General features: G+C 49.4%; 1 protein-coding gene across 1 annotated transcript; it reads left to right on the forward strand.

Annotated features, from left to right (window-relative positions):
- Positions 1–101: 101 nt before the first annotated feature.
- Positions 102–27204, forward strand: Catsperd (cation channel sperm associated auxiliary subunit delta). The gene is made up of 15 exons (XM_032900769.1): positions 102–202; positions 1140–1204; positions 6078–6191; positions 10677–10760; positions 13066–13216; positions 13982–14077; positions 14500–14606; positions 15418–15594; positions 16118–16231; positions 18229–18318; positions 19095–19153; positions 22012–22086; positions 25402–25579; positions 26003–26160; positions 26761–27204. The coding sequence occupies exons 1-15, from the start codon at positions 130–132 to the stop codon at positions 27083–27085; spliced, it is 1866 nt and encodes a 621-aa protein (XP_032756660.1). The 5' UTR covers positions 102–129; the 3' UTR covers positions 27086–27204.
- Positions 27205–27269: the final 65 nt, after the last annotated feature.

The raw sequence follows: 27269 nt of genomic DNA on the forward strand, positions 1-27269 counted from the left end.
GTCTGTGAGCTAAAGCAAACCCTTGGGTCCTGCCCTTCATGTGCCTCCGTCAGGCCTTGATTCCAGCGTGTGTGCTACTCTTAGGTAAAAATGCCATCAATCACGAGTGCCCACTTTGTTTCCGACGCAATGATTCTGTTTGTGATCGATGGAAAAGTCTACAGTTACAACTTTATTGAGGACATCTGGAGAACAGTGAACGGTGTGTACCCTGAGCCTCTGCTTTACTCTTGCTGAGCTTGGTCTTGGTTCATTTTTGACATAGGGCATCCTGCAGCCCAGACAAGCAATGAACTGGTAAGCCATGGCCCCTCTGCCCCTACCTGCCCAGAGCTAGGATGGCAGGTGTGCCGTGCCTGGTTCATGTGGTGCTGGATGGGCCCTGGGTCTGTGCATGCTAAGGGACAGCTCTGCCCATTGAGCCACAGTCCCTTCACTCAGATAGGTGGCTATTTGTTTTCCTCTTATTGTGTGTGTATTAGTGTTTGCCGGCATGTCTGCCTGTCTGCACCACATACATGTAGCCACCATGCAGGCCAGAAGAGGCCATCTGGTCATCCCCTGGACCTGGAATCACAAGTGGCTGGGAGCCACCATGTGCTAGGAACTGATCATCCAGTGCTAAACACCTGAGCCATCTCTCCAGCTCCTGTTTATTTATTTATTTATTTATTTATTTATTTATTTATTTATTGGTGTTCTTTGTATTGTTTTGAGAAAGGGCATCACTATGTAGCGCAGGCTGGCTAGAGATTCAAAATTCTCCTGCCTCAGCCTTAACTCCTGCACTAACAGATGTGTGCTACCTTGCCTGGCCTAATGTCTAATTTTGGAGAATTCAAAATATGCAGCCAGGGGTGTTAGCACAAGACTTCCAGCCCATTCTCTGGGATGCAGAGGCAGGGAGAGATCTGTGAGCTGGATGTTAGCCAGGGATGTCTAGCTGTAGGTCAGTGAGCTCCTATCTCAAAACACAAGCAAGAACAAGCGGGCAGGAGACTCACAGCAGCGTACAGCCCATCTCCAGGGCCCCATCACCCTATCTTGGCCATTTCAGTGCATACACACACACTGGAGCGAAAGTAGAGAGTTAATTCATATGGTTATAATGTATATGCTTTAACACATCTTCCTTTCAGGTATAACAGAGCCTGTCTCTCACATTAGTGGTGACCCTTGTTGTTTTGAAGGCTACTTTTGCCTGGTAAGTTGGAAACTTTCATTTTCAAAGCACTCTAAATGGTACCACTTAGGCATGACCTAGGAATAGAAGCTGTGTAGTGGTGGCCTTTGGTGGTGTCCCTTTCCCCAATCTCACAAGAATGTTGGCTGGCAGAGGATCAAACAGTCAGAGGGATTTAAAAGTCTGTCTTTTATTATTTTGTGTGTGATGATGTCTTGTTTTTTGAGTTAGCCTCTCATATATAGCCCAGGCCAAATATGACTCTGAGCTCCAGATCCTCCGTGTCACCTCCCAGGAGCCAAGTAGACAGACTCTCAGCTTATACTGTTTTACACTGGTTTTGTTGTTGTTTGTTCGTTTTTAAATGTATTGGTAAGTTCAGGAGATGGAGGCAGGCAGATCTTCTTGAGTTTTAGACCAGTCAAGTCTTCATAGTGAGTTCTAGGCTATTCAGGGTTATCTAGAACCTGTCTCAAAAAGAGAGAGGAAGAGAGATGGGGGTGGAGGGAGAGGGAGAGAGGGATTGTGTGTCTCAGGATCTAACTGCTGGTCCACAGCTGGGCAGCAGCAGTAGGCCAGCTTGAGCAAGCCTTGCCTCAGGCCCAACTGTTGGTTGCCCCTGGGAGCTCAGGATAGCAGTTGCTGTGAGACTGGCAGGCCTTTTCTAGGCCCTTCACCTTACCTCCCGGCTTTTAGATTTCTCCTGCCGCTCTCTGGGTTGCAGAGGGAGCAGGATGGAGTATCACTTGAATCTCCACGGCTACCATGGCTCACTGTTTACACGGTTCCCATGCCTAGGGCTCAAGCGGCGTCTGGCTTTGGTGTAGACAGATGTAAGGGGTAGTTTGGTGCTTTCATTTGCAATAAACTATGGTTTTGGGTCCCACAAGCCTGTGACCCCAGAGTTCCAAGCAGGCTTAAAAAGTCAGGCTTAGGCTCCTTCCTCCTGTGGAATGGGCCTCAGATTCAGACAGAACTGTCACTCATACTAGAACATCTGGAAAAAAGTCATTGTCATTCAAAGGTGCCAGGAAAGCACACTGTTGCTTGTCTTGCTCCAACCTCCCCCTTACATCTCACACTTCCTGGCTAGGAAAGCCAGGCAGCATGGAAGAAGCATCCAGCTAATTTATTCTATATCATGTGACCAAGGTGTGTGGCTCTCCAGCAAAAGGGACTCTTCAGCAGGGTCTAGTAAATGACCAAGAAGCCTGGATTGTTTGGGGGTCTCAGGGTCTCCCTTGACCAAAGGCTTACATGGAGGTCTGCACATCCTGGCAATGGGGCTTTTATACAATAACCCAACAGTTTCTAGGAATGGTAGTGTCCAGGCCAAAGAACCTCTCACACATAACTGTTTGTTTTTTGTTTAAGTCAGGGTTTCTCTGTGTAGCCCTGACTGTCTTAGAACTCATTCTGTAGGCCAGGCTGTCCTGGAACTCACAGAGCCAAGCACTTCTGCCTCCCAAGGGCTGGGATTAAAGCGTGTACCACCATCACCCAGCTCAAAACTAATTAATTGGGGTTGGGGATTTAGCTCAGTGGTAGAGCGCTTGCCTAGCAAGTGCAAGGCCCTGGGTTCGGTCCCCAGCTCCGAAAAAAAGAAAAAGAAAAAAAATTAATTGAACCTAGGCTTGGTGGCCACCACCTGCCATCTCAATATTCAGAAGGCCGAAGCAGGAAGACAGCCATGAATTTGAGACTAACCTTGGTGAAATAGTGAGAACCTCAAAACAAAATAGACAAGGAAAAACAAGAATGAAACAAAGAAACAAAAGGAGTAAAGGCTGGCCAAGGGGTTAGCCGAGTAAAGGTACCACTCACTCTCTCACACACGCACACGCACAGAGAGACAAAGACAGACACACACACATGCACACACACTCACACAGACACGTACAGACAGACACATAGACCCAGACATACATACATACAGACAGACAGACAGAGAATGTAGAGAGGCAATCACACTTGAACACAGCCCCATGTAGCCATGTGAAGCTAGCAATGGACGCCTGAAGATGGCCGGTGAGAGGGCAGTTTGTACAGTGTGGGGACACTGGGAAGAAGTGGGATTCAGAAGGCAGTTTGTACCGTGTGGGGCACTGGGAAGAAGTGGGATTCAGGTACAGTATGTGCTGGGGCAGGTCGAAGTGGGATTCAGTGGGGGAAGCGGAGGCTTTTTAATATGAGAAACGATGACTCTGACATCATGCTCAGGGCACTGGAAACTCAGAGCAAATTGGTTGATTTCTGAACTTTGCAAATCTGACCCAGAGAAGAGGCAAACATGGCTGTCAAGGTGGTGTGGGATGAGGATTTGGAGTTTGGACGACTTTCCTCCCCTCGTGACCTCCTCATTAGGTGGGTGTTCAAAGATCCCATCCCAGTGGGTCAGGACAGAACCTTCCATCCTGGGGCTTGAAATCCCTCCCTTTCTGAGGAAAGTACAGTCCTGTAACAGGCCACCTGTGGCTGCTCAACCCTGGGGTGAACCAAAAGGTCCCAGACTGGCAGTAGGTGGCTGTAGCCGAGTGCCACATTCTATTTCTTATAGCTTACTTATGGATTTGACATGTAACATTTTTGAACCGTGGCTCACTTGAGGAAGAGGGGTATCACTGAACCCACCAAAAGTGAAATCAAAGATAAGAGGTGTGTCTTACGTTGTTTTATTGCTGTGAAGAGGCATCATGACTACCCAGTGACACACTTCCTCTAGCAAGGTCACACCTCCTAATAGGGCCACCTCCTATGAGTCAAGTGTATTCAAACCGCCACAGGATGTAAGCAAGGCACAGTGGAACCAGCAGGCCGGGCCACTTTGTGGGAAGACAAACCACCTGGCTGCCTCACCAGAGTCTGGGCAGCAGCTCGGCGGGGCTGCACAGTGGTTTCACATGAGAGTGGGCAGGTGAGGGGCCTGTGAGCTGATGCAGGCTGTTTGTGTTCGTTGGAAACAAATTGCACCCTGCCGAGTGGGAGTTGACAGCTGGGATCGGGTAAGGACAGGAATGCTTTCCTGACATGGAAACATATGTGGAGGATGTCTGAAGAGTGCTGAGCTCAAGTCTCTGTCTCTCTTGTGAGAGTCTTCTCTACATTGTGGGGGTTGCTGCCTTTATGCAGGCCGGGGCTGGCACAGGACGGGGCAAGGCCCATGATTGGACAGTCAAAAGGAAGGCAGGGACAGAGTTTCGGTAAAGGGGAAGAGAGAAGAAAGAGGAGAAGAACCAAGATGGAGGCAAAGAGGAGGCCCCAGATCCCTGTGGCCTTAAGTGTGGGCAGTTTATATCACTACCAACTGACTCTGAGCTTATTGTGTAGACATTTTGTGGGGTTTGAATTTACTGTTAACTGATTGCTAAAATACAAATGTCTGGAGTTTTGATTTTTCCGGTTGTTAGGGGGCAAATGCTGGGAACGTGTACGGAGCAGAGTCCATGGCAGAGGGCAGAGAGGAGCCATAGCTGCCAGGGTGGGGGTTGCTGGGAATGTGAACAGAATCTCCAGTAAGAGAGCCACAAGATAGGCGGTCCCTGTATGAAACTGGTGTGACAGTGACCTGCCTTGGGAACTAGATGGCTGGAGAGATGGCTGCCAGACTCAGAGAGTAGCCATCAGCAGTGTGAGATGGAGTGGAGCTTAGCAGGTGAGACATTTTGCTGACTACGGTGAAAATACCCCGTAGATGCCATCCAGCCCAAAGGTGCCGGCTATCGAGGGTCTGAGATTATTTCAAACATTAATGCAACAAGATTGGGCCTGGGCTGTTGTCTGGGACCATCGTCAACAGCACTGTCATTTGAGTGGGGAGCTACTCTCCACCTTGCCCTTTTCCACAGAACTGTTCTTTCTCCAGCCCCTTAATAGACACATCCAACCTTCCTGGAGACCAAGTAACTTCATTGTTTCAAAATTATCTCCTAGTTACTGTCCTAGCACTGTCATCAGACACCATGCCAACGTGACTCCTTGAAGGAAGAGTTTATTGAGGTTCACATTTTCAGGGAGCCAGTTCATGACCATTATGGCGGGGGCGTGGCAGCAGGGATAGTGCTTGGGTAGCTGCAGAAAGCTCACATGCCTATCTACAAGCATGAGGAAGAGAACGCTAACTGGGCCTGCTCTCACCTCCAGTGACACATTTCTTCCACTAAGGCTATGTCTCCTGATCCTTCCCAAATAGCTCTACCAACTGGGTACCAGTGCTCAGATATAAGCCACAGGGGCCAGTCTCACTAAGACCCTACAACCTATGAACAGAAGCCTACAGGGTGTAGTCTTAGAGCTTTCATCAACAAACTTCATCAGAGACCCATTAAGTCTTATAGTGTATTCACCCTTTAGCCCTTTAGAGTGCCAGTAATTTGTTTTTCTCCCTCTTGGTTGTTGAAGGCAAAGCTGTGCCATGCATGGTGACCTCCCCGCTGTCCCAGCTGTGTGGGCCACTGAAGTAGGATGTTCACTTGAGGGTTTAGAGTTAGTAGACTCTACATCAGTCAGGTGCTCCTGTTAGTTATAGTACTGATATGATAACCTAAGTGGTGAGACCATATCTCTGAGGTGGGCAGTAGGGTGAGCGGGTGTGGGGAAAATGCCCCTATGGGTAGTTACTTGTATATAGTCCCTATCCATGTGTATAGGTTTCCATGTCAACACAAAGTTGTCCATTTTTTTGGGTTAGACGCCCAAGGATAGGTCAGTAAAACAATTCCTCAGGTATAGCCAAGGTTGACCTGGAATTCCTGACCCTCCCAAGCTCCAGGGAAGCAAGCATGTGCCAGCACCAGGGTTTCTGTGATACTAGGAATGAACCCAGGGCATCCTTCATGCTAGGAAAGCAGGTCTACCACTGAACAGCCTTGTGACATGATCTGTGTTCTTCCCCTAGGAGTTATCAAATAACCTGTTTGCATATTTCCGTGGTGGCCAGATGCCTGGGACCAACATATATTTCTCCAACAATGGAGGATTCTCATTCGAGCTCCTGAACAGTGACAGACTGGTACGTGACTGGGGAAAGCAAATCGAAAGCAGAGAGTGGAGGTGGTTCGATTTGCTTCAGTGCTATAGCCACGGTCAGTGGCTCTGTGAGTGAACCCTGATTCACACTCCTGCAGGCCGCCTGGTGGAACTCATTGGCTCAGTGTGCTGGATACTTTTACATCAGCTTGATACAATCTACAGTCATTTGTGAAAGAGAAGCTGTGACTGAGAAAAATGCCTCTATCAGACTAGCCTGTGGAGCAGTTTCCTGACTGATGATTGATACAGGGGGCCCAGCTCACTGTGGGTGGTGCTACCAAAGTAGATGGTTGTGTGTCTGTCAGGAAACAGGTTGAATGAGCTGTGAGGGAGCAGCTAGTAAGCAGTGTTCCTCCATTGCTTCTGCTACGTCTCCTGCAGTAATTCATTTAGGATCTCTGTGAGTTCAAGGCCACCGTGTTCTACAGAGTGAGTTCCAAGCTCCACAGAGAAACCTTATCTCAAAAACAAACAAACAAACAAACAAACAATCAAAAACCCAAACCAAACTAAAAGCAAAACAAAGAACAAAAACTGACAAACATGGGCATAAAGTAACTCTAGTCTTAGCCTCTGAGGCACGCCTAGCAGGAGGATGACCTGACTGCATAAGGCTGTGACCAGGCAAGCAATATAGAAGATTCCAAGTGAGAGTTTAAATGCAGACAGAAAGACAGGCAAGCAGGCAGACAAACAGACAGATGCACATGCATACAAACAAGCACACACACACACACACACACACACACACACACACTGACTACTCCTCCAGAAGACCGAGGTTTAATTCTCAGCACCCTTGGGTGGCTCATATCCATTTATAACTCTAGTCCCAGGTGATCTCTTGTCCTCTTTTGACCTCCACCAGTACCAAACACTTAGTGCATAGACACACATGCAGACAAAATACCCATATCCATTAGGAGAGAACAAAAAAACCAAAAACTATGTCCACCCAGGTCCCCAAAAGGTCTTAGACTTTTTATGGTTTCTATAACAAAATATGCAGGAGTGGGTGATAGATGAGAACAAAGAGACCAGCTAGGGTATAAAGGCACTTGACATGCTGAGATAGGAGGATAGCAACTTCAAGTCCAGCCTGGGCTATAGAGTAAGACCCTGTCTCAACAAACAAAACCCTACAAAACAGAAACTCATTTCTCATAGTTCCAGAAACTGGGAAGTCTCAGTTTAGGGTACCTATGACTCTACTGCCAAGATGGATGCCTCTAATTCTAAAATGGCTGATTCCAAGATGGCTGCCCTCTAATGTCAACATGGCTGATTTCAAGATGGCTGCCCTCTAAGGTCAAGATGGCTGATTCCAAGATGGCTGCCCTCTAAGGTCAAGATGGCATCTCAAAGCATTCTCCTAAAAAGAAGCTAATGGAAGTGAGGGGAGGGCAGATGACAGATGAACAGAAGCATGAGAAAGACCATAAGCCTTTCAGTGAGAGAAAAGCTCTGGTTTGAGTATGAAGTGTTCCCAAAAGTTTTGTATGGTGAGGGTTTGGATCTCATTGGACTGCTTGGACATGGGACTATTGGCATGTGATGAGACTCTGAGGGATTTGATTTCATCAATGGATTTCTCCACTGATGGGCTTATAATTCAGTGGTATTCCTGGGAGGCAGCAGAAGCTAAAAGATGAGAGGAGATCTAAGAGGACCCCATAGGAGTGCAAAGACTACTTCTGATGTCTGTGGGTTATTTGTTGTTAAGGTTGCTTCCAACACCTTGGCTGCTTGCAGCAGTCATCACACACACACACACACACACACACACACACACCACACACATGCACACACACACACACACACACACTCACACACATGCACACACACACACACACACACACACATATACACACACACACACTCACACACACACACACTCACACAAATGCACACACACATACACGTACACACGCACACACTCACACACACACACACACTACTCTGCATTGGGGTGTGCAAGAGTACATCACTTAAGATTGGTTCTATGGCTAGGCATGGTGGGTGTGGTGGTACACACTTTTAATGCAGGTACCCTGTTTGTTTGTTTGTTTGTTTGTTTGTTTTTTCGGAGCTGGAGACCGAACCCAGGGCCTTGCGCTCGCTAGGTAAGCGCTTTACCGCTGAGCTAAATCCCCAACCTGTTTTTTTAATTATGTATTATCTTAGGTTGTATTCATTGGTTACATGAGATATCTAGGACACAGCAATGTTGGGTGTTACGTCATTGTTCCCTAAAAGGTAGGATGAACGGACAGATTGACCACATGGTAGGAGAGCAGCCTTAAGTCTTTTGTTGTTCTAGATGTTTTGAGATAGGCTCTCTCTACATGGCCTGGCTGTCCTGGAACTAACTGTGTAGCCTAGGCTGTCCTTGAACTCAAAGATCCACCTGCATCTGCCTTAAGAGTGTGGGGAGTAAATGATGTGTCCCCAGACCCATCGAGCAGCCTTAAGTTTTGCTTGTTTGTTTTGTTTTTCAAGGCAGGGTTTCTCTTTGGAGTCCTGTCTGTCCTAAAACTCACTCTGTAGACCAGGCTGACTTCAAACTCAGAGATCTGCCTGCCTCTGCCTCCTGAGTGCTGGGATTAAATGAGTTAATTACCACCATCCAGCTAAGCAGCCTGAAGTCTTAAGTGTATGTTATGAATTTGGCTGTAAGGCTCAGCAAAACAAGTTCAGGGTTTTTTTGGGGGGGGGTGTCAAAAGATACTTTTATAAATTTGTATTACTACAAACTGCAAACTTTTTAAATATTTGCAAACTTTTTTAAAATGTTTCTTTTTGTTTTATGTATATTGGTGCTTTACCTGCATGTGTATCTGAGTAAAGGTGTCAGAACTCCTAGAGGTGGAGTTTCAGAGAGGTGTAAGCTGCAGTGTGGTTGCTGAGAATTGAACTCAGGTCCTCTGGAAGAACAGCCAGTGCTCTTAACCACTGAGCCATCTCTCCAGCCTCTAGACTACAAACTCTTGATCCTCCTGCTCCCTGTCCCAAGTCCTGGGATGAAAGGCCAGCTTCCCATCCTCTACCTGGTTTATGGGATGCTGGCCATGGAACCCAGTGTTCTGTGCATGTAAGGCTACTGTCCCACCAACTGGGCCTCGCCTCAGCTAAAACCTCATTCCTCAGACCTGAGGGGCTGGAGAGACAGCGCACTGGTTAAGCCTTCTGGCTTTTCTTTCAGAGGAATGAGTTCAGTTCCTACCACCTCCAACAGACACCTCCCAACCACCTGTACCTCCAGCCCAGGGATCTGATGCCCTTTCCTGGTCTCTGATGGTATCTGCAGTCACCTATATGTAGACACACATACATGAATAACAACTAAAAAGTAAGTCTTTTAAAAAATATCCATGTCAGAGCTGGGCAGTGGCGGCACGCGTGTTTAATCCCAGCAATCAAGAGGCAGAGGCAGACAGATCTCTGAGATCTCTGTCAGTTCAAGGCCACCCTGGTTACAGAGCAAGCTCCGGGACAGGGCTACATAGAGAAACCCCATTTTGAAAAATTGTACGACGTGTGTGTGTGTGTGTGTGTGTGTGTGTGTGTGTGTGTGTGTGTGTGTGTGTGTGTGCATGTGTGTGTAGGGCTGGAGAGATGTCTCAGTGGTTAAGAGCACTGGCTACTCTTCCAGAGGTTCAATTTCCAGCAGTCAAATGGTGGCTCACACCCATCTATACTGGGATCTGATGTGCTCTTCTGGCATGCAGGTGTACACACACATAGGGCACTTAGAACCTTACTACATATAAATAAATGCATTTTAAAAATATATATCTAGGGTTGGGGATTTAGCTCAGCGGTAGAGCGCTTGCCTAGCACGCGCAAGGCCCTGGGTTCGGTCCCCAGCTCCGAAAAAAAAGAAAAAAAAATATATATCTAGGGCTGGAGAGATGGCTCAGTGGTTAAGAGCACTGACTGCTCTTCCAGAGGTCATGAGTTCAATTCCCAGCAACCACATGGTGGCTCACAGCCATCTGTAAAGAGATCCGATGCATATATAAAGATATATATATATATATATATATATATATATATATATATATATATCTTAGAAAAATGTGGAGCTAAAGAAGCAGGGACGTAAGAAAACAGAATCGCTCATCCATGTGATCCAAGTCACTGGTGTCACCCCCTGCCCTCCCAGAACCCAGCCGCCTTGCTTGACTCCCTTCTGCTGTGGCTGCTGTAGTCCTTTTTTTTTCCCCCCCTGAGCTGAGGACTGAATTCAGGGCCTTGCGCTTGCTAGGCAAGTGCTTTACCACTGAGCTAAATCCCCAACCCCAGTTGCTGTGTTCCTAAGGCAGGAAAATGGCCTTCCTGAGTCTGATGAATGATGTAGATCATATTCAGTGCTATACAAGATACCGTGTTGTGTCACATGATAACTATGTTACTGTATTTAATTTGCCTGCACCATTTCCTGTTTTGCTTTTTTTCCCCATAGAGTCACCTGAAAGGGTTACTAGGAGGCATCTTCCATTTCCATTCTTTGTCTCAGGTGGGGATACTCTTGGTTGAAAACAACTTGGTGAGTACTGCACTGCATGTGGATGAGTACTGCACTGCATGTGGATGAGTACTGCACTGCATGTGGATGAGTACTGCACTGCATGTGGATGAGTACTGCACTGCATGTGGATGAGTACTGCACTGCATGTGGATGAGTACTGCACTGCATGTGGATGAGTACTGCACTGCATGTGGATGAGTACTGTACTGCATGTGGATGAGTACTACACAGCATGTGGAATTACCTCAGAGACTTGGAGCAGTGCTCTGGGGTTTCCAACTGTGACAGATAGCTCCTTTGGTTTTTTTCAGTTTGTTTATTACCTAACCAGAAAGCCATTCAGCCAGCTAGTCAGGCAGCCATCCATCTACCCACCCACACAATCATCCACCTACCCACCCATCCAACCATCCATCTATCTACCCATCTATCCAGTCACCCACTCACTGACCCACCCATCTATTCACCCACACATCTACCCACCCATCCACCAATCCACCAAGCCAACGATCATCTGTCCATCCATCTATCCCTCCCTCTATTCATTCATCCATATACCCATCTATCCATTTGCCCATCTGTCTACACATTGGCCCACCCAACAGTCCATCTGCTGACCCATCCATCTACTCATCATCCATCTGTCCATTCATTCATCCATCCGTTCATCCATCCATTCATTTATGCATCTATCAACTCATCATGCACACACACACACACACACACACACACACACACACACACACCACTGCTCTTTTATCCACTCACCCCCTATACCCACCCAGCCTTCTTTGGGGTGTCCTATGAAAGACTCAGTTGCTGATTGCTGATCCATACCCCAAGCCAAAGCAAAACTTTAAAGGTGACTTTCCGCCCCCTCACTCCATACCAAGTCCTTCGTTTTCCTCACCCCATGACCAGCTCTGGGCCTGTGGGTTTGTAAAGCTACAGGTGGGCTTTCCTTATGGCTCCCTCCACACAGGGTGGCCATGCCAGTCAACACTCTTGACCGTTTATAAGTCAGGAGCTGAGACAGCCAAATTGGAATGTGAACATATTTGTGTGTTTTATGTGTGTGGGTATTTTGCCCAAGCGTATGTCTGCAGTATGTCAGCATGCTTGATGCATGTGGAGGGTAGAAAGGGGCAATGGGTCCCTGGGACCGGATTTACAGTCTTGAGCCACCACATGGGGCTGGGAATTGAACCCTGGTCCTCTGTGAGAGCCCCCCCTTTTTTTTTTTTAGTTTTTTAAAACAGGGTTTCATAGGGCTGGAGATACAGCTCAGTGGTTAAGAGCACTGACTGCTCTTGCCAAGGTCCTGAGTTCCAGTCCCAGCAACCACATGGTGGCTCACAACCATTTGGGAACCAATGCCCTCTTCTCGTGTGTCTGAAGGCAGCTACAATGTACTCACATACATAAAATAAATTAAAAAAAATAAAAAACAAAACAGGGTTTCACACTGTACTCCAGACTGGCCTACACTCACAGAGATCCTCCTGCCTCTGCTTCCCATCATAAGCATGCTGTGCTGACCTCCAAAGCCACGTTGAAGATTTATACAAGTTACAGTCTGTCAGAAAAAAATCAAGTGAGGGACTCGGGGCAGAAACGTGACGTGTAAGCCGTGCAGTTGCTGGCTCATTCTTGCTCAGCTTGCTTATGTTTCTGAGACTCCTGCATGGGTACTGGTGCCACCCACAGGACCTGGGTCTTCCCAGCCTATTAACCCTATCGACACACTCCCCAGCATGCATGTCCAGAGACCAGGTAATTCCTGCCAGGTAAGCCTGGAGGCTTGTCTCCCAGGTGACTCTAGAGTCAGTCAGTGACAATTAACACTTGACCATCAAGGGCTGGAGAGGTGGCTCAGCAATTAACATTGAAGAGGACCTCAATCCAGTTCCTAGCATCCATATGAGGTGGCTTACAACCACCTACAACTTCACCTATAAGGAATCCAGAGCCCTTGTGGACACCTGCACTCGAATGTACATCCCCCCACCCCCCGCCACACACACACACACACACACACACACACACACACACACACACACACTCACCATGTACCAGCAATTTTTTTTAAAGTCCTTAAAAAAAAAACGCTCTTCATTACATCCCCCTTAGTCAGACCCCAGGGAAGGTCTCCCTGTACGACATGTGCTCTGTGGTACCCTGGGAGGACTTGGGCCTCTCCCCACGCTGTCTCTGGAGCTCCTCTGTCTCAATGCCACTTCAGGATGTTGGAAGGATGTTAAATGAAACAGACAGGACTGTGACAGTGAATTTAGGCCACAGTGACTCTATTCTCTTATCTCAGGGCACGTTTCACTACCTGGAGTACCCCCTGAACCATAGTACAGGGGTACCCTTTTTATATGAGAGTCCCCTTGAAGTCATCATCAAACCACAGCAGAGAGGGTTTCTGATCCTCTGGAATCAGAAAACTTTATTGGTGTCCTCCAATTCAGGTGAGCCACACCCTGTCCAGGCATCCTCCAGTGGGGACGGACATGGACTGGGGACCCCAGATTTTTGTGTATGGTCATGTGCACATAGAGACTTGTCAGAGAGGCCTGCCGCCGAATTTGGGAATTGCTGTTTAGTCAGGAAGTCCAGGGATCCCCCTGTTCGTGCCTTCTTTGCTAGGGTTACAAACCAGTCTAGACTTTTACATTGGTGCTGAGGGGCTAAAGCCAGGTCTACACTGAGGGATTCTAGGTGGGGGTGCCCTAACCCTAAACCACACTCTAATCCTCTTTTAGTTAATTTGATACAGAATTTCACCAAGTTGACCAGGCTGTCTATGAGGGAGTAGGAGGGGTGGAGGGTGGAGGGGTAGGACTGGGAAGGGGTGGGGGGCGCACAAACGTGTATGGAGTGCTTGACAGCACCTTGCTTTTATGCAGGCCTTTTCTCCATAGACTGTGTAAAGGCAGTCTGAGGCATCCCTTCCAAGAACACGGGGCATTTGCTTTAATTGGGTCTGGTAGTCAGAGCTTAGTCACCAAAGGGGCTCAGAGGGGTCACATTTCCCCAGAGCATAATAGTCTCGTGTTCTGAAATAGCAGATGTCTGTTATATCAGATGTATGTCTCTCTCCTTGGTCTTTTGAATAGCAAGCTCTAAAACCAAATGGGGGTAGAGGGGAGCAGTGCACGGAAGTTCCGCCAGTGCTGTGGATGCCTTCTGTGGGATACATTTATGGGTAATCACAGTTTACCTCCCCCTCCTAGGCCAGATCGTAGAAGCCATGCAGTTGATGGAAGAAGGGAACATCAACGACTTAAATGTTGAGCATGCCAAACTCACCATTCACAGCATTGCCTCGAGTACGTGGCCAATCCACTTCAGGTTGCCTGCCTTTACCCTGCCTCCTCCCTCTGCCACCCTTGCCCATCTGTGATTGGTTAAGATTCGGCCCTGTGGCTGTAGTTGACCTCTGACCTCCTGAGCTTCTGTCTGAGCTCTGGCACACTTGCTGATAAAGGGGCGACTGATGTTTACATCCTGTTGTTTGTTTCTTGCAAGTGTAAGTATGAGAAGATTTGCATGTGTGCCTGGGTGAGTGTGTGCAGGTCAAAGAACAACTTAGAGAACTTTGGTATCACCTTCTACTAAACGGGTCCCAAAGATGAGACTTAGGGCTTCAGGCTTGACAAGGAGCACCTCTACCTGCTGAACCCCACCCCATCCCACCCCACCCCACCATTTACATCTCACAGAACCTCTCATTTTCCTTTCTTTTTCCCAGACACTTACGAGCTGGCTTTTTTGGTAGAACAAGATCAACTGTACTATGGAAGTCAGAGTTACATGGGAAACTACATAATCAAAGTGCGTCTGAGGGTTTGGCCAACAGTATGATATGAACCTTACTTCGTAAGCTTGGGCAACATGCTAGTGAAGTGTCCTTGTTTTGACGCAAGGCCTCTTGTGGCTAATGCTAGACCTATATGTAGCCAAGGATGACCATGAAGTCCTACGAATCCCCTTGCCCCACTCCGGAGTGCTCTGTTGGCAGGCAGGTACCACCAGGTCCAGTTGTGAGGTATTTGCCAGTGACAGGCAGGTGCCATCATGCCCAATTTTGGGGTATTCTGCCCACAAATCCAAGGCTTTATGTATACTAGGCAAGCATTTTAGCCACTGAGACCTACCCTACACCTTACAAATCAGGACCAGGCCCCAGACCTCAGTACCATAAAACAGAACAAAGAGAAAGTGATTATATATATATATATATATATATATATATATATATATATATATATATGTATCCAAGTCAGTCCCAAGCAGCATTTACACGCACCAAGCAGACCTGACCTGTGGGCTGATGACTTCAAGATCACAACTTGCAATACCAGTAAACCGATGACCTAAGGTTGATCCCCAAGACCCAGTGATGGAAGGAGAGTATTGACTCTTACCAGGTTTTCCTCTGGCCCTGTGCATGCATGCCACATAATAAATAAATGTAATGAAAATGTGTCTTTTAAGGACTCGACTAGGCATACTATGCTGAGTCTAAACTTTATTCACAGTTCTCTGGAGGGTTGAGACAGGAGGGTTGCTGTGTTTGTGAGGCCAGCCTGGGTAGGCTACAAAGACACAAGATGAGGAGAAAAGAAGGATCAAGAAGGTTTGACCTCAGCACTTGCTCCTCCCACAGCTGTCCAATCAACAATTGTGGTCTGAAGAGGCAAGTGTGCATTTCCGGGATGTCGGCATGCTGGAGGTCCTCACCCCCGTTTCTGACCCATCTTTCCCAGCGTTTGACTTCAAGAAGTGCCTGGTGAACGTGCAGCTCGCTCTCATGGACCAGAGCCTGCAACTCGAGCCATGTAATGTAGGTGATCCTGTGACCAATAGAGGGAAGTCACCTTTCATACGCCACTCCCTGGGCTCACCTCTGTTTTAGAATGGGGGAAACGGAAGGAAAACAGTTCTTTAGGAGGCTGTGGTAAAAGGATTATAAATTCTTCTCAAGCCTGTGCAATTCAAGAAGACTTTGTGTTAAAGGAAAAGTGAACATAGGGCTAGATGTGCGGCTTGAGGGTGGATCCCCTGCCAGGGATGCCCTGGTGAGGAGCTGGGGGGTATGGTTGTGAGAATGTACACAGCATATGCCTCTGTGCAGGCCCAGTATTCAGTATTTCGAGAAACAAGCCAAAAACCCTCCATAAGACCACAGTTTCTGGAAAAGTACGGTGGGACTGCTTGTCTCCTTAAGCACTCTGGAAACACTGGGTTTGGCTGAGGCTTCCAGCACGGGGTCAGACGCCCTGCTGAGCACAGCATCACCCTCACCTGCCTTTGCTTCAGGAGGCTGGGCTGGGACAGCCTCTCCTACAGCCTGCCGTCTCCCCCAGGTGGAATTTCTGGAGAGCACCATGGAAGATAGAATGTTCATAATAGACATGAACAGCAAGCTAAAGCTGTCTGCCCTCATGGTACCCCGGAAGGGCATGAACCCCACCCCACTGGTGAGTACTCCAGCCTGTGCCACAGGAGGACATTCTGCCTATCCTCAGATCTTCTTGCATCACAGGCTACATACTGCCAGGCCATACCCCCAATTCTTGTTCCTCTCCTTTCACTGTGCCTGCCTCCTCCATACTCATTCTCTCCCTGTTCATCCTTTTCCTTTTCTTCCTTATACCCCTCCTCCATCTCCTTCTCCCCCATCTCCTCCTCCTCCATCTCCCCATCCATCTCCTCCTCCACCTCCTCCTCCTCCATCTCCTCCCCCATCTCCTCCATCTCCTCCTCCTCCTCCATCTCCTCCTCCACCTCCTCCACCTCCTCCCCTCCATCTCCTCCCCATCTCCTCCTCCATCTCCTCCTTCACCTCCTCCTCCATCTCTCCCCTCCATCTCCTCCTCCATCTCCCTCCTCCCCATCTCCTCCTCCTCCATCTCCCCCATCCATCTCCTCCTCCACCTCCTCCTCCATCTCCTCCCCATCTCCTCCTCCACCTCCTCCTCCATCTCCTCCCTCCATCTCCTCCTCCTCCATCTCCCTCTTCCTCCTCCATCTCCTCCTCCATCCATCCTCCTCCCCATCTCCTCCTCCCCCCCTCCATCCCCCTCCATCTCCCCTCCATCTCCCCTCCATCTCCATCTCCTCCCCCATCCTCCTCCTCCATCTCCTCCTCCCCCATCTCCTCCTCCCCCCCCATCTCCTCCTCCCCCCCCCATCTCCTCCTCCATCTCCTCCCCCCCATCTCCCCCCCTCCATCTCCCCTCCATCTCTCCTCCATCTCCTCCTCCATCTCCATCCTCCATCTCCCCCCATCTCCCCCTCCATCTCCTCCCCTCCATCTCCTCCCTCCATCTCCCTCCATCTCCCCTCCATCTCCCCCTCCATCTCCTCCTCCTCCTCCATCCCTCCTCCTCCATCTCCTCCCTCCTCCATCTCCTCCTCCTCCATCCTCCTCCATATCCTCCTCCCCCATCTCCTCCTCCATCTCCCCCCCATCCCCCTCCATCCCCCCATCTCCCTCCTCCATCTCCCCCTCCATCTCCCCTCCATCTCCTCCTCCATCTCCCTCCTCCATCTCCCCTCCATCTCCTCCTCCATCTCCTCCTCCACCCCCTCCTCCATCTCCCCCTCCATCTCCTCCTCCATCTCCTCCTCCATCTCCCCCTCCATCTCCCCCTCCATCTCCCCCTCCATCTCCTCCTCCATCTCCTCCTCCATCCTCCTCCATCCCTCCTCCATCCCTCCTCCATCTCCCCTCCATCTCCCCTCCATCTCCCCCCATCCCTCCTCCATCTCCTCCTCCCCATCCTCCCTCCATCTCCTCCATCCATCTCCTCCTCCATCCCCCCCCTCCATCCATCTCCCCTCCATCTCCCCTCCTCCATCTCCCCCTCCTCCATCTCCCCCCTCCTCCTCCATCTCCCCCCCTCCATCTCCTCCTCCCTCCATCCCTCCATCCTCCCATCTCCTCCCCCATCCCTCCTCCATCTCCTCCTCCATCTCCTCCTCCCCCATCTCCTCCTCCATCTCCCCCTCCCCCCTCCATCTCCTCCTCCATCTCCTCCTCCCCCACCTCCTCCTCCATCTCCTCCTCCATCTCCCCTCCATCTCCCCTCCATCTCCCCCTCCATCTCCTCTTCCATCTCCCCCTCCATCCCTCCCCACCTCCTCCTCCCCCATTTCCTCCCGCATCTCCTCCATCTCCTCCTCTTCTAACTGCTCCATCATTTCCTCCATCTCATTTTTTGTCTCTTCCTCCTCCCAGGCAGGGTCCTTCTAGCATACCCAGACTCTCCCTCTCTTGCCCCTGCCATTCTGCTGTGCCTCACAGCTCAATGACCTTGGGCTCTAAGACTGTGACAGACAGGGCAGATAATCCAGTGACTATGCTGCACCTAGGAACTTGTTGTGCAAAACAAGCTTCTGTTTGCCAAGGGTATGAAGTGGTCCCCCCAATGTCTGCCACCTGGGGGACAACTATCTGTGCATTCTGTTCCAGGTCATGGTCAGCAATCCCCATGCCCTGGGGTTTAAGGCAAACCTCACTCAGTTTGGCAACATGTATGATGGCAACTCTAAGTACAAACTGGTATGTGTCTGTGTCTGTGTCTGTGTCTGTGTCTGTGTCTGTGTCTGTGTCAGGGGCTTTGAACAGAAACTAACCATATCTCAGGCACTATTTATTTTGTTTTGTGGTAGTAAGACATGAGGTCGTTCACTAGGCCAGGACAGCCTTGGAGTAAATCATCCTGTTTTGACCTCTCAAGAATGCCAGCCTCGCTGTGCACTCTGAAAAGATCCCTCCCTTCTCCCTTCCTAAACTGGCTTCAGCTTCTCTTCCTTGAGCAAGACACGCAGCCGCCACCCACACGTGCCATCATGAGGGAAGCTGGGGTGTAGCACACACAGGGATGTTGAGAGCTGTGTTATCTGGGGTTAGAGGGTTGGATTCTGGCAGGGGTCTGGGTGAGCTCCATTTGCCGCCCTTGTATCCATCATGACGGGAGCTGGGACTTACCAGTGCCACCTAGGAACACATGTCAAGTCTACCTGACATCACCGTGGTAGGCCAGACTCAGCCGATCCTACTTTAAGCAACACCTTGGGATAGTAAATGCCAGTGAGCAGGAAGACAGTCACAGCTCATGGGGGGCACCTAGGACTGGTGTCACTTAGGACATAGAACATAGTGGGGCTGGACAGTGGATGGATAAGCTCCCACAGTGCCTGCCAGTCACCCTTCTCTTACCAGCTCATCCCAACTGGGGTGACATCTGTTTGAAACCCTGCTGCAGCTGACTGTCTTTGTGTCTTGTTTGTCTCCCTCCCTCCGTCTCCACGTCTGCCCCTGCTACCATTTCATAGGATATTGAACTCCAACAGCAGCAGCACTGGGGCAACTCAGAGTTGAACTTCACTGCCAGGTATGTGACCCACTCTCTGGAGGCTGCTCCCCACTGATATCTACAGGGATCCCTAGAGCACAGTAGGAGTGGGGCTGAGCTGCAACCTTGGCTTTGGAACAAAAACGATGAAATTCATCTGAAGTTCTATGTAGGGTCTGGGACTGGAGGTTCTTGGTGGAGCACTCACCCAGGATGCATGGAGCCCCTCAGGTCCTGAGTACAGTACCACATGACTGTCACCTCAGCACCACAGAAGTAGGGGCAGGAAGATCAGGAGTTCGAGGTCAGCCTTGGCTATCTTACAGGGAGTTTGAAGCCAGCCTGGGCAGAAAAGTCTGAGTGTCTGAGTGTGTTCGTGTGTGTTCGTGTGTGTTCGTGTGTGTTCGTGTGTGTGTGTGTGTGTGTGTGTGTGTGTGTGTGTGTGTGTGTAGAGAGAGAGAGAGAGAGAGAGAGAGGTATCTGTGAGTATGTTTGTGCCTGTGTGTGTGTCTGTATGAATATGTGTCAGTCTGTGTGTCTGAGTGTGTATGGAGGAGTGTGTGTATAAGTAAAAATATTTAAATTCGGGGTTGGGGATTTGGCTCAGTGGTAGAGCGCTTGCCTGGGAAGCACAAGGCCCCGGGTTCGGTCCCCAGCTCCGAAAAAAAAAAAAAATTTAAATTCTTGCACATGGTTCCTTCCCACCTTAGACCATTTGTGTTCCTGGATGAAAGATGCACATACAGCCTTATATTTTAATCCTCCTTAAGCAGCACACTAGCTGGACGGCTGCCTACCCTTCATGCTGTTAGAATCCACTCCCTATTGATAACCCCATTGTCACTGTGTTTCATCTTGGCTGCTCTTAGCTCCAATTGGTCAGCCCTCTGGCCCATGTTCTCTTGACCCTTGGCAGCCCACGATGGCCCTCATCCCCCCACCTTGGACTTTTTTTCCACCCCATTGTGGCTTTTTCCTGCTTCCCTTCTCTCCTTTTTCTTTGTTGTCTCAAGCCAGGAAAATCTAAACCCCACCTATGTCTCTTCTGCCCAGTTATTGGTTATTGGCATCTTTATTTACCAATCAGAATAACTTGGAAGCAGGGCTCCAGGGGTTACTTGTAGACTCTTTGGGGCAAAGAGTCTTGGGGTGCCCCAAATTAGCATTAGAATACAAGCAGCATTAAGCCAACCCACTACGTGTGTATGAGTGTGCCTGTGTGTGTGTCCAGATGAGTATATGTGATTGTTTGTGTATGAGTGTGAATGTGTGTGTTGCTGTGAGTGTGTATTGTGTGTGGTTTTGGTGTGTCTGTGAGTGTGTGTGTGTATGTGGGGGGTTGTACCCTAGTCTGTTTTCTGATGCTTTAATAAACACTGTGACCCAGAAGAACTTGGACAGGAAAGGGTTTATTTGACTTACACATGCTGATGCAGCCCAGCTTTGAGGGAATCAGAAACTGAAGCTGGACTGATGGAGAGGCCATGGAGGACAGCTGATTCTTGGCTGCTGCTGCTGCTGGTTTGCTTGGCTTGCTTTCCTCTTCTTTCTCCTCTGCCACCACTGCCCAGCAGTCGGCCTGCTTTCTTATATAACTCAGGACCACCCACTGTAGGCCGAGCCTTCCCATATCAACCACTAACCAAGAAAAACATGGGCTAATCTGATAGGGGCAGGTTCTCAGTTGAGCTCCCCTCTTGATGCCTGTGTCAAGTTGCCCAGCAAGAGCAGCTATGACAGATATGACAGAGGGTATACAGTCGAGGGGGTGGATAGATGGTGGTGTGGCAGAGGGATGGTGTGGCAGAATGGGTGAAGGGTTTGTCCCTGTCATATTGTAGCATCAAGCACAAAGCCATCTCCTCCATAACCGTGGACATAGCTGACAAGACACTTTCGTGTGTGGACCTAAAGCCTCTGGTATGGCAGCTGTATTACTCACAGTGGACAGAAGGTGGGAAAACTCAGACAGACAGAATATATGGCCTGAATACCAATCAAATATTGCTCATCCAGGAGAAGGAATGCAGTTTTTACACACAGTTACAATGCATCTGACTGTGCACTTTTGAGGGGAGGGGATGAAGAATTAGGTGTCCCCTGATGTGACATCCACTGAGAGCCACTGTGTCAGGAGGCATAGGAACTCGTCCCACTTAGTGACCAACCACAGTGGAGCTAACGTTGGCTTTTCATGGAGTGAGTGACCACCTTTCTGCCTCGGTTCCTTGCAGTCCACACTCATCTCAGTTGGCTGTGACTTGACAAAGAAAGTTATTGTGCAAAAGTAAGTGCAACAGCCCTGGTGCCAGGGAAGGCAGGGTGGGGCCGGCACATCGCTCTACTGAGGTGATGAGGTGATGTCAGTCCGTCTACTTTTGTATATCCTTAATGGCTCTATAATAAATCAGAACCCTGAAACATACATCCATGGAAACAGCCAATCCTGGGCTGGGAGGGGATCAGCCAGCTACAGTGGGTGAGCATGTGTGTGTGTGTGACTATGTGTGAGTGTGGGTGTGAAAGCGAAAGTTCTCTCAAAATGCCAAAGCATCACACCTCTAGAGGCAGCATCACGGGGTTGTGAGCCCCTCCCCAGTGAACGCCATCTCTGTAGCCTCATTTTTTATTTATTTATTTTTTCTTTTTTTCGGATCTGGGGACCGAACCCAGGGCCTTGCGCTTGCTAGGCAAGCGCTCTACCACTGAGCTAAATCCCCAACCCCTGTAGCCTCATTTTTAATTGACAGAGAAGGCTTTGGCATCCTTCCTAGCATCGTCATAGGAACTTGCCCGCTAAAGCCTGGGCCAGGCGTCCCAGCTACCCCCAGCCTTCCTGGTGACCCCAGTGAAGGGCATCTCCCCTCCAGGTCTACCCAGTTCTCTCTCCACTACAGCAAAATCTCTGCCTGCGCCATGGGGATCCTCGACCCGGTGCTGCTGCAGAAGAACTATAGTTACACCATTGAGAAGTGAGTCACACTCTGCACACCTCCCAGTCCTCCACACCCTGGGAACAAGGATGATTGATTTAAAACTGTATGGGCCCTTGGGGGCTGGAGAGATGGCTCAGTGGTTAAGAGCACCAGACTGCTCTTCCAGAGGTCATGAGTTCAATTCCCAGCAACCACATGGTGGCTCACAACCATCTGTAAAGGGATCCAATGCCCTCTTCTGGTGTATCTGAAGACAGCTACAGTGTACTTATATATAATAAAATTAAAAAAAAAAAAAACTGTATGGGCCCAGGGGAACATGCAAACATAGCAGCTAGTGGGATGCATTGTTGTGCCCTTCATAAGGCTTCTCCTTTGATGTGGCCCTTTGGCTCAAAACCAAGCCTCAGTCGCTGGCCCTAAGCTATGTCAGTTAGCTTTTCATTGCCAATGATAGGATGGCCACAGCCAGGAGCACCCTGGAGAAGAGGAACTCAGGGCAGGAGCCCAGAGACAGGAGCCGCTGCAGCGGCTGCAGGAGCTGCTGCCTACTCCCGTGGCTCACTCAGTTTGTTTTCCTAAGTAACTGAAGAGCAGGGCCCAGGAGTGGCACCGTCTGCAGTGAGCTAGGCCACACACGTCAGCCATTAGTCCAGAAAATGCACCACAGGCGTTTTCTCAACTGAGGTCTCCTCTTCACAGACGACCCTGGTTTGTATCACACTGACAAAAACCCAACCATTACAATTGACACCTTGCCAACTTGACACACAAGTACATCAGCATTCAGCCATGACTTTCCCTTTCTTGTTTGTCCCCAATATCTCACTTTAATATTAATATTACATTTAAGAATACAGTCCAACTTCTAAACATCCCAGGCTTTAACATTTCAAGCACGTAAAAAAAAAAATCAGTTTCTTGAAATAGTATCTAATGTCTCTTTAAAAGTCTGAAGCCTTTCTACTGTGAACTCTTATAAAAGGAAAAAGCTGAGTTAAATCCGTTCTTCCTCTAAGAGGGAGAACTAGGCCACTGCTATCGATCAGAGTAAACACCAAGTTCAACACTGAAAACCAGGTCCCGGAGCTCAGTGCCCCAAATGGTACTCATCCATGGCCTCTGGGCTCCAGGGTCTTCACGGCTTTACATCACCAGCTGCGCCCTGAGCAGCACAGACAGACACAGGCTGGCTTCCTCCTCACACTCGCTGCTGTCCTCAGTGGTCACCTCCAATCCTGGAATCTTCTGTGTGACCTCAGGAGGCCAGGCCTCACCTTTAGTCAGAGGCTATCGACTGCCACTGAGGCTGCACCTCCACCAATGGCCTCTTCTGGCCTCTCAATGCCAAGCCTCAGCTACTCTCCATGACCCCTTCATGCTGCCAAAGCCAGCACCTCCTGTGCGACTCCTACATGTTATCAAGTTTTGCTGCAACACAAGGTACAACCTTGGCTACCTGGAAAATAGCTTCTGTGTACTGACTCTCAGGAAACACTTCCCAGAAAATTTTGCCTCAATGATGCAGAAACCCCAGTGGCTTGCTCAGCTTGCTTTCTTATAGAACCCAGGACCACCAGCCCAGGGTAGGCTCCACCTACAATTGGCTGGGCCCTCATCAATCTGTCCAAGAATTCCTTACCACACATGAGTCTGGGAGGAGGAAGATGGGACGGGTTCAGTTTTGGTCACACACACACACACACACACACACACACACACACACACACACACACACAGGGTATATGGATACATGAAAAGTGTTTTGTTTTTTTAATGTCAGTCCTGGGCTGGGGAATGGCTGTCAGTGCCTGAGTTCAACTTCTGGAACCTGTGATTTAGAAAACACAAATGTGAGTTGCTGGGGTTGGTTTCCGGTCACTGTGTTCTTTGTCTCTTAAAAGGGAAGCGTACAACCCAACCAGCTACAGTGGTGAAGCCCAGGATGACCTGATAGTATTTTACCAGTACAAGGAACTGGGCTGTCCCCGCCTAGTCTACTACGACAAGCCGTGGAAACCTGTGGTGGAACTGTAAGGCCCAGCCTTTCCCTCCCCCTAGGACAGTTTCTGCTCCTTGTCCCTCTCTCTCCCCACTGGCCTTTCATACCAACTCTGGCTGTCCCAAGCCAGCCCCATAGCTGACTCAACCACGGAGCCACAAGCTAAAGAGGCACACACCTGGGTTGTAGTGTGAGAAACACTTCCATTCCCATGATGCTTCTGCCTGACTTGCAGATCTGCACAGTGGCCCTCTGACTACTTTTGTTCATATTATACCAACCTCTAGTACACTCTGAGGCTTGGTCTGGCCTCGAACTCTGCACACACCCGCCCCAGCCCTCTAGGTGCTGCGCTGTCTTGTGCACTACACCAGCACTGCATCTTTTCTTCTGACGCCTTCTGTGCAGTCTGTGGTTTCTCCTCATTCTCTTCTCTCCCAACTCGTTCCCCACCTGGAGCAATGCTTGTGCTTCCATGATTGCTTGTGGGGTTTTGAGGGATGAATAGGAATTTGTCAGGCAGATAATGAAGCCACGGCCACGTAGAGACTCAAAGACACTCAGGTAAGTGCAGTTGTTCATACTTGTGATCCCAGAACTCAGGAAGTTGGGGCAGGATTGCAAGTTGGAGGCTAGGCTGGGCTGCAAAGCAAGATTCTGTCTTAAGAAGAAAACCTTGCTGAAAAGTTGCCTGGAGGCTAAACATACACAGTTCAGACTTTTTCCTAAATATACAGGAATGTGGGCAGTGTGTGTGAATGCATGGTGAAGCTTTCTAGAGGTAGAACTTCTTTAGTTGCTGGAAGCTGACGGTAAGTTCCATTCACCTGTGATTATCTGGAAGATTCAATGGCTATGTCACCAAAGGGCTGTCTTCCGAACAGGATTCTGCTCTTGTCAGGTGACAATATTAAGGCAGTACCTCATTTAGCATAGGCTGGTCACAGACTCTCTCTCCAGTCAAGATTAACTTTGAGCTCCCGCACAGACACCTCTAGGAGTGCTGAGACCACAGGCATGGACCATCAGGCATGGCTTTCTGTAGCCTTGAAGTACTGTCTAGGTGGCTGATGACCCCATGAGTGTTCTCCTGTAGGGATGACTCCATGAGTGTCCTCCTGTAGGGATGACTCCATGAGTGTCCTCCTGTAGGGATGACCCCATTATTGTCCTTCTGTAGGGATGACCACATGAAGTGCCCTCCTGTAGGGATGACCCCGTGAGTGCCCTCCTGTAGGGATGACCCCGTGAGTGCCCTCCTGTAGGGATGACCCCGTGAGTGCCCTCCTGTAGGGATGACCCTGGCAGTATCCTGCGGTCCAGCCCGGCAGTCTCACCTTATATCTCAGGTGGAAGGATGGGACTCTAGAAGAAATCATGAACGCAGAATATGTCATCTTGGAGTTGAATGGAATAGTCACCTATTCATACTCCTTGACGGCTGCCACTGCCCACTGCCGGTCACAGCCTCAGAACTGGAGCATCTTTAAAGAAGACAGAGAGAAGCCGTCCCTCTGGAACAGAGAGGTAGGCTCTTGTCCAAGCTGTTCACTCTTACCAAGAACATGTGATGCCCTGGCATGGTTGAAGATATGTACTGATTTCTACCAGTCTTCCCATAATATCCCTGCAGTGTTGAAGGCTGAGGACCTGCTACAGAGCAAGTTCAAGGCCAGCCTAGGCATCACAAGTCTCTCAGATATGGTAACTACCACCTGAAAGACTTTTTCTAAATAAGGTCATACTCTGCCTCTGTGGTTGGCAAAGCAATCGAATATCCTGCAAGAGTCCTAAGAAGGGCAGAGGGAGGGGGCTGCAAGGGTTATGGAGCCCAAGGTCCTACACACAGGGATTTGCTTAGGAGTTAAGTGTAAGAGAGTATATGCTGTGTGAAGGATAGAGGCCAAGGCCAAGCTCATTGGGAATAGCACCTCTGCGCCTTGTCCCCAGACCTATGTCAGTTGCCATGAGGACAACCAGGACAACCCCCTACTATGGCCAAATGTCGAGTATCAGATCTTAGGTGGCAGGACAGACAACAAGATTATTTTTGGCCAAAGAAATGGAATCTATACCTTCTATCTGACTGTGGTGGATCCATACTACAGGTGAGTGGAGGGCACACTATTCCTGGGGGCCTTGAGGAGAGGCGCTGCACACGTTCTGGTGTTGTGGTGTACCCCAGTCACCCCAGTGGTGGGGAGCTGGGCAGGCACAGGAGGACCATCCTTGGCTACATAACTAGTTTGAGGCCAGCCTGGCCTACATGACACCTGTGTCAAACTCACACACAGAGGACGCTTGTGGAGCTGCCTACCAGTGGAGACTTTGCCTGCTCTTCCTACTCCTGCTTCCTGTTCCCCTGACACCTGGCACTTCTTGCCCTCACTAAAAACTCCCTCCCCTCGCTGAGGCTCTCTGTCCTCTCTGTGACTGACCACAACAGGCAGCTTCAGCACTGGGCTTTGCCCTTCCCCCACCTTTTCCCTCCTCTTGGTAAAGCTAAAGGCCTGTTACTGTGTGTTTCTTTCTAACTCTGATGAAATTGTCCTTAGTATTCCCTGGACAAAACCCCCAAACCAAAGCAAGCAAGCAAACCAACCTTAACACCCTCACACAAAGATATCTGCTGTGTGTTGAAAGGATGAGAGCTGCCACCCAAGACCTGGGTTTACAACCTGACAGACTGTGCCCACTGTGCCCTGCAGCTATTGCGACCTGAACACCATATTCAGTGTGTACGTATATGGAGCCTTACCTGTGGCGGAGTTCCGACCAATGACCAGCATCCTCCTGATGGTCACCGTGACACTGCTTACTATGTGGCTGGCCTATGTCATTCCCAAGCAGCTGAGGACAGGGATGGGCCGGCGACTTACAGGTTTCTGTTTCCAGATATTCAAGTACTGCCCAGGGATCTGCACCTGTGCTTGGCTTCGGGGCAAAATGAGAAGGGGGCTGCGCTCCAGAAGGGTGAAGGACCAGCCAGAGAAAATCTCACAGACAGGCAAGAAGCCAGACATCAAGAAATAGCCAAAGACACAGGGGCAGCCCTAGACTCAAAGTGAGCCCCAGTGAGGGGCCTTTCTCTTCCATGTGTGTCCTCGTTGGCTCTTGTTCCAATAAATTGTTAACAACAAAGAGATCAGGTTGCTAAGTGCCAAGGAGGGCGTCATTCCTGAGCAAGGCTCCAGCTCCTCACTGGGGACCATCCCTA

The sequence above is a fragment of the Rattus rattus genome, chromosome 4, assembly GCF_011064425.1.
Source record: "Rattus rattus isolate New Zealand chromosome 4, Rrattus_CSIRO_v1, whole genome shotgun sequence".
Classification (NCBI taxonomy): Eukaryota; Metazoa; Chordata; class Mammalia; order Rodentia; family Muridae; genus Rattus; species Rattus rattus.

Excerpts from the sequence above, each read along its gene's own strand:
- Catsperd (XM_032900769.1), top strand. The coding sequence starts at position 130 with ATGATTCTGTTTGTGATCGATGGAAAAGTCTACAGTTACAACTTTATT. Across the intron at positions 14,607-15,417 it reads GTCTGAGGGTTTGGCCAACA|CTGTCCAATCAACAATTGTG; the intron begins GTATGATATGAA and ends CTCCTCCCACAG. Across the intron at positions 25,580-26,002 it reads CGTCCCTCTGGAACAGAGAG|ACCTATGTCAGTTGCCATGA; the intron begins GTAGGCTCTTGT and ends CCTTGTCCCCAG.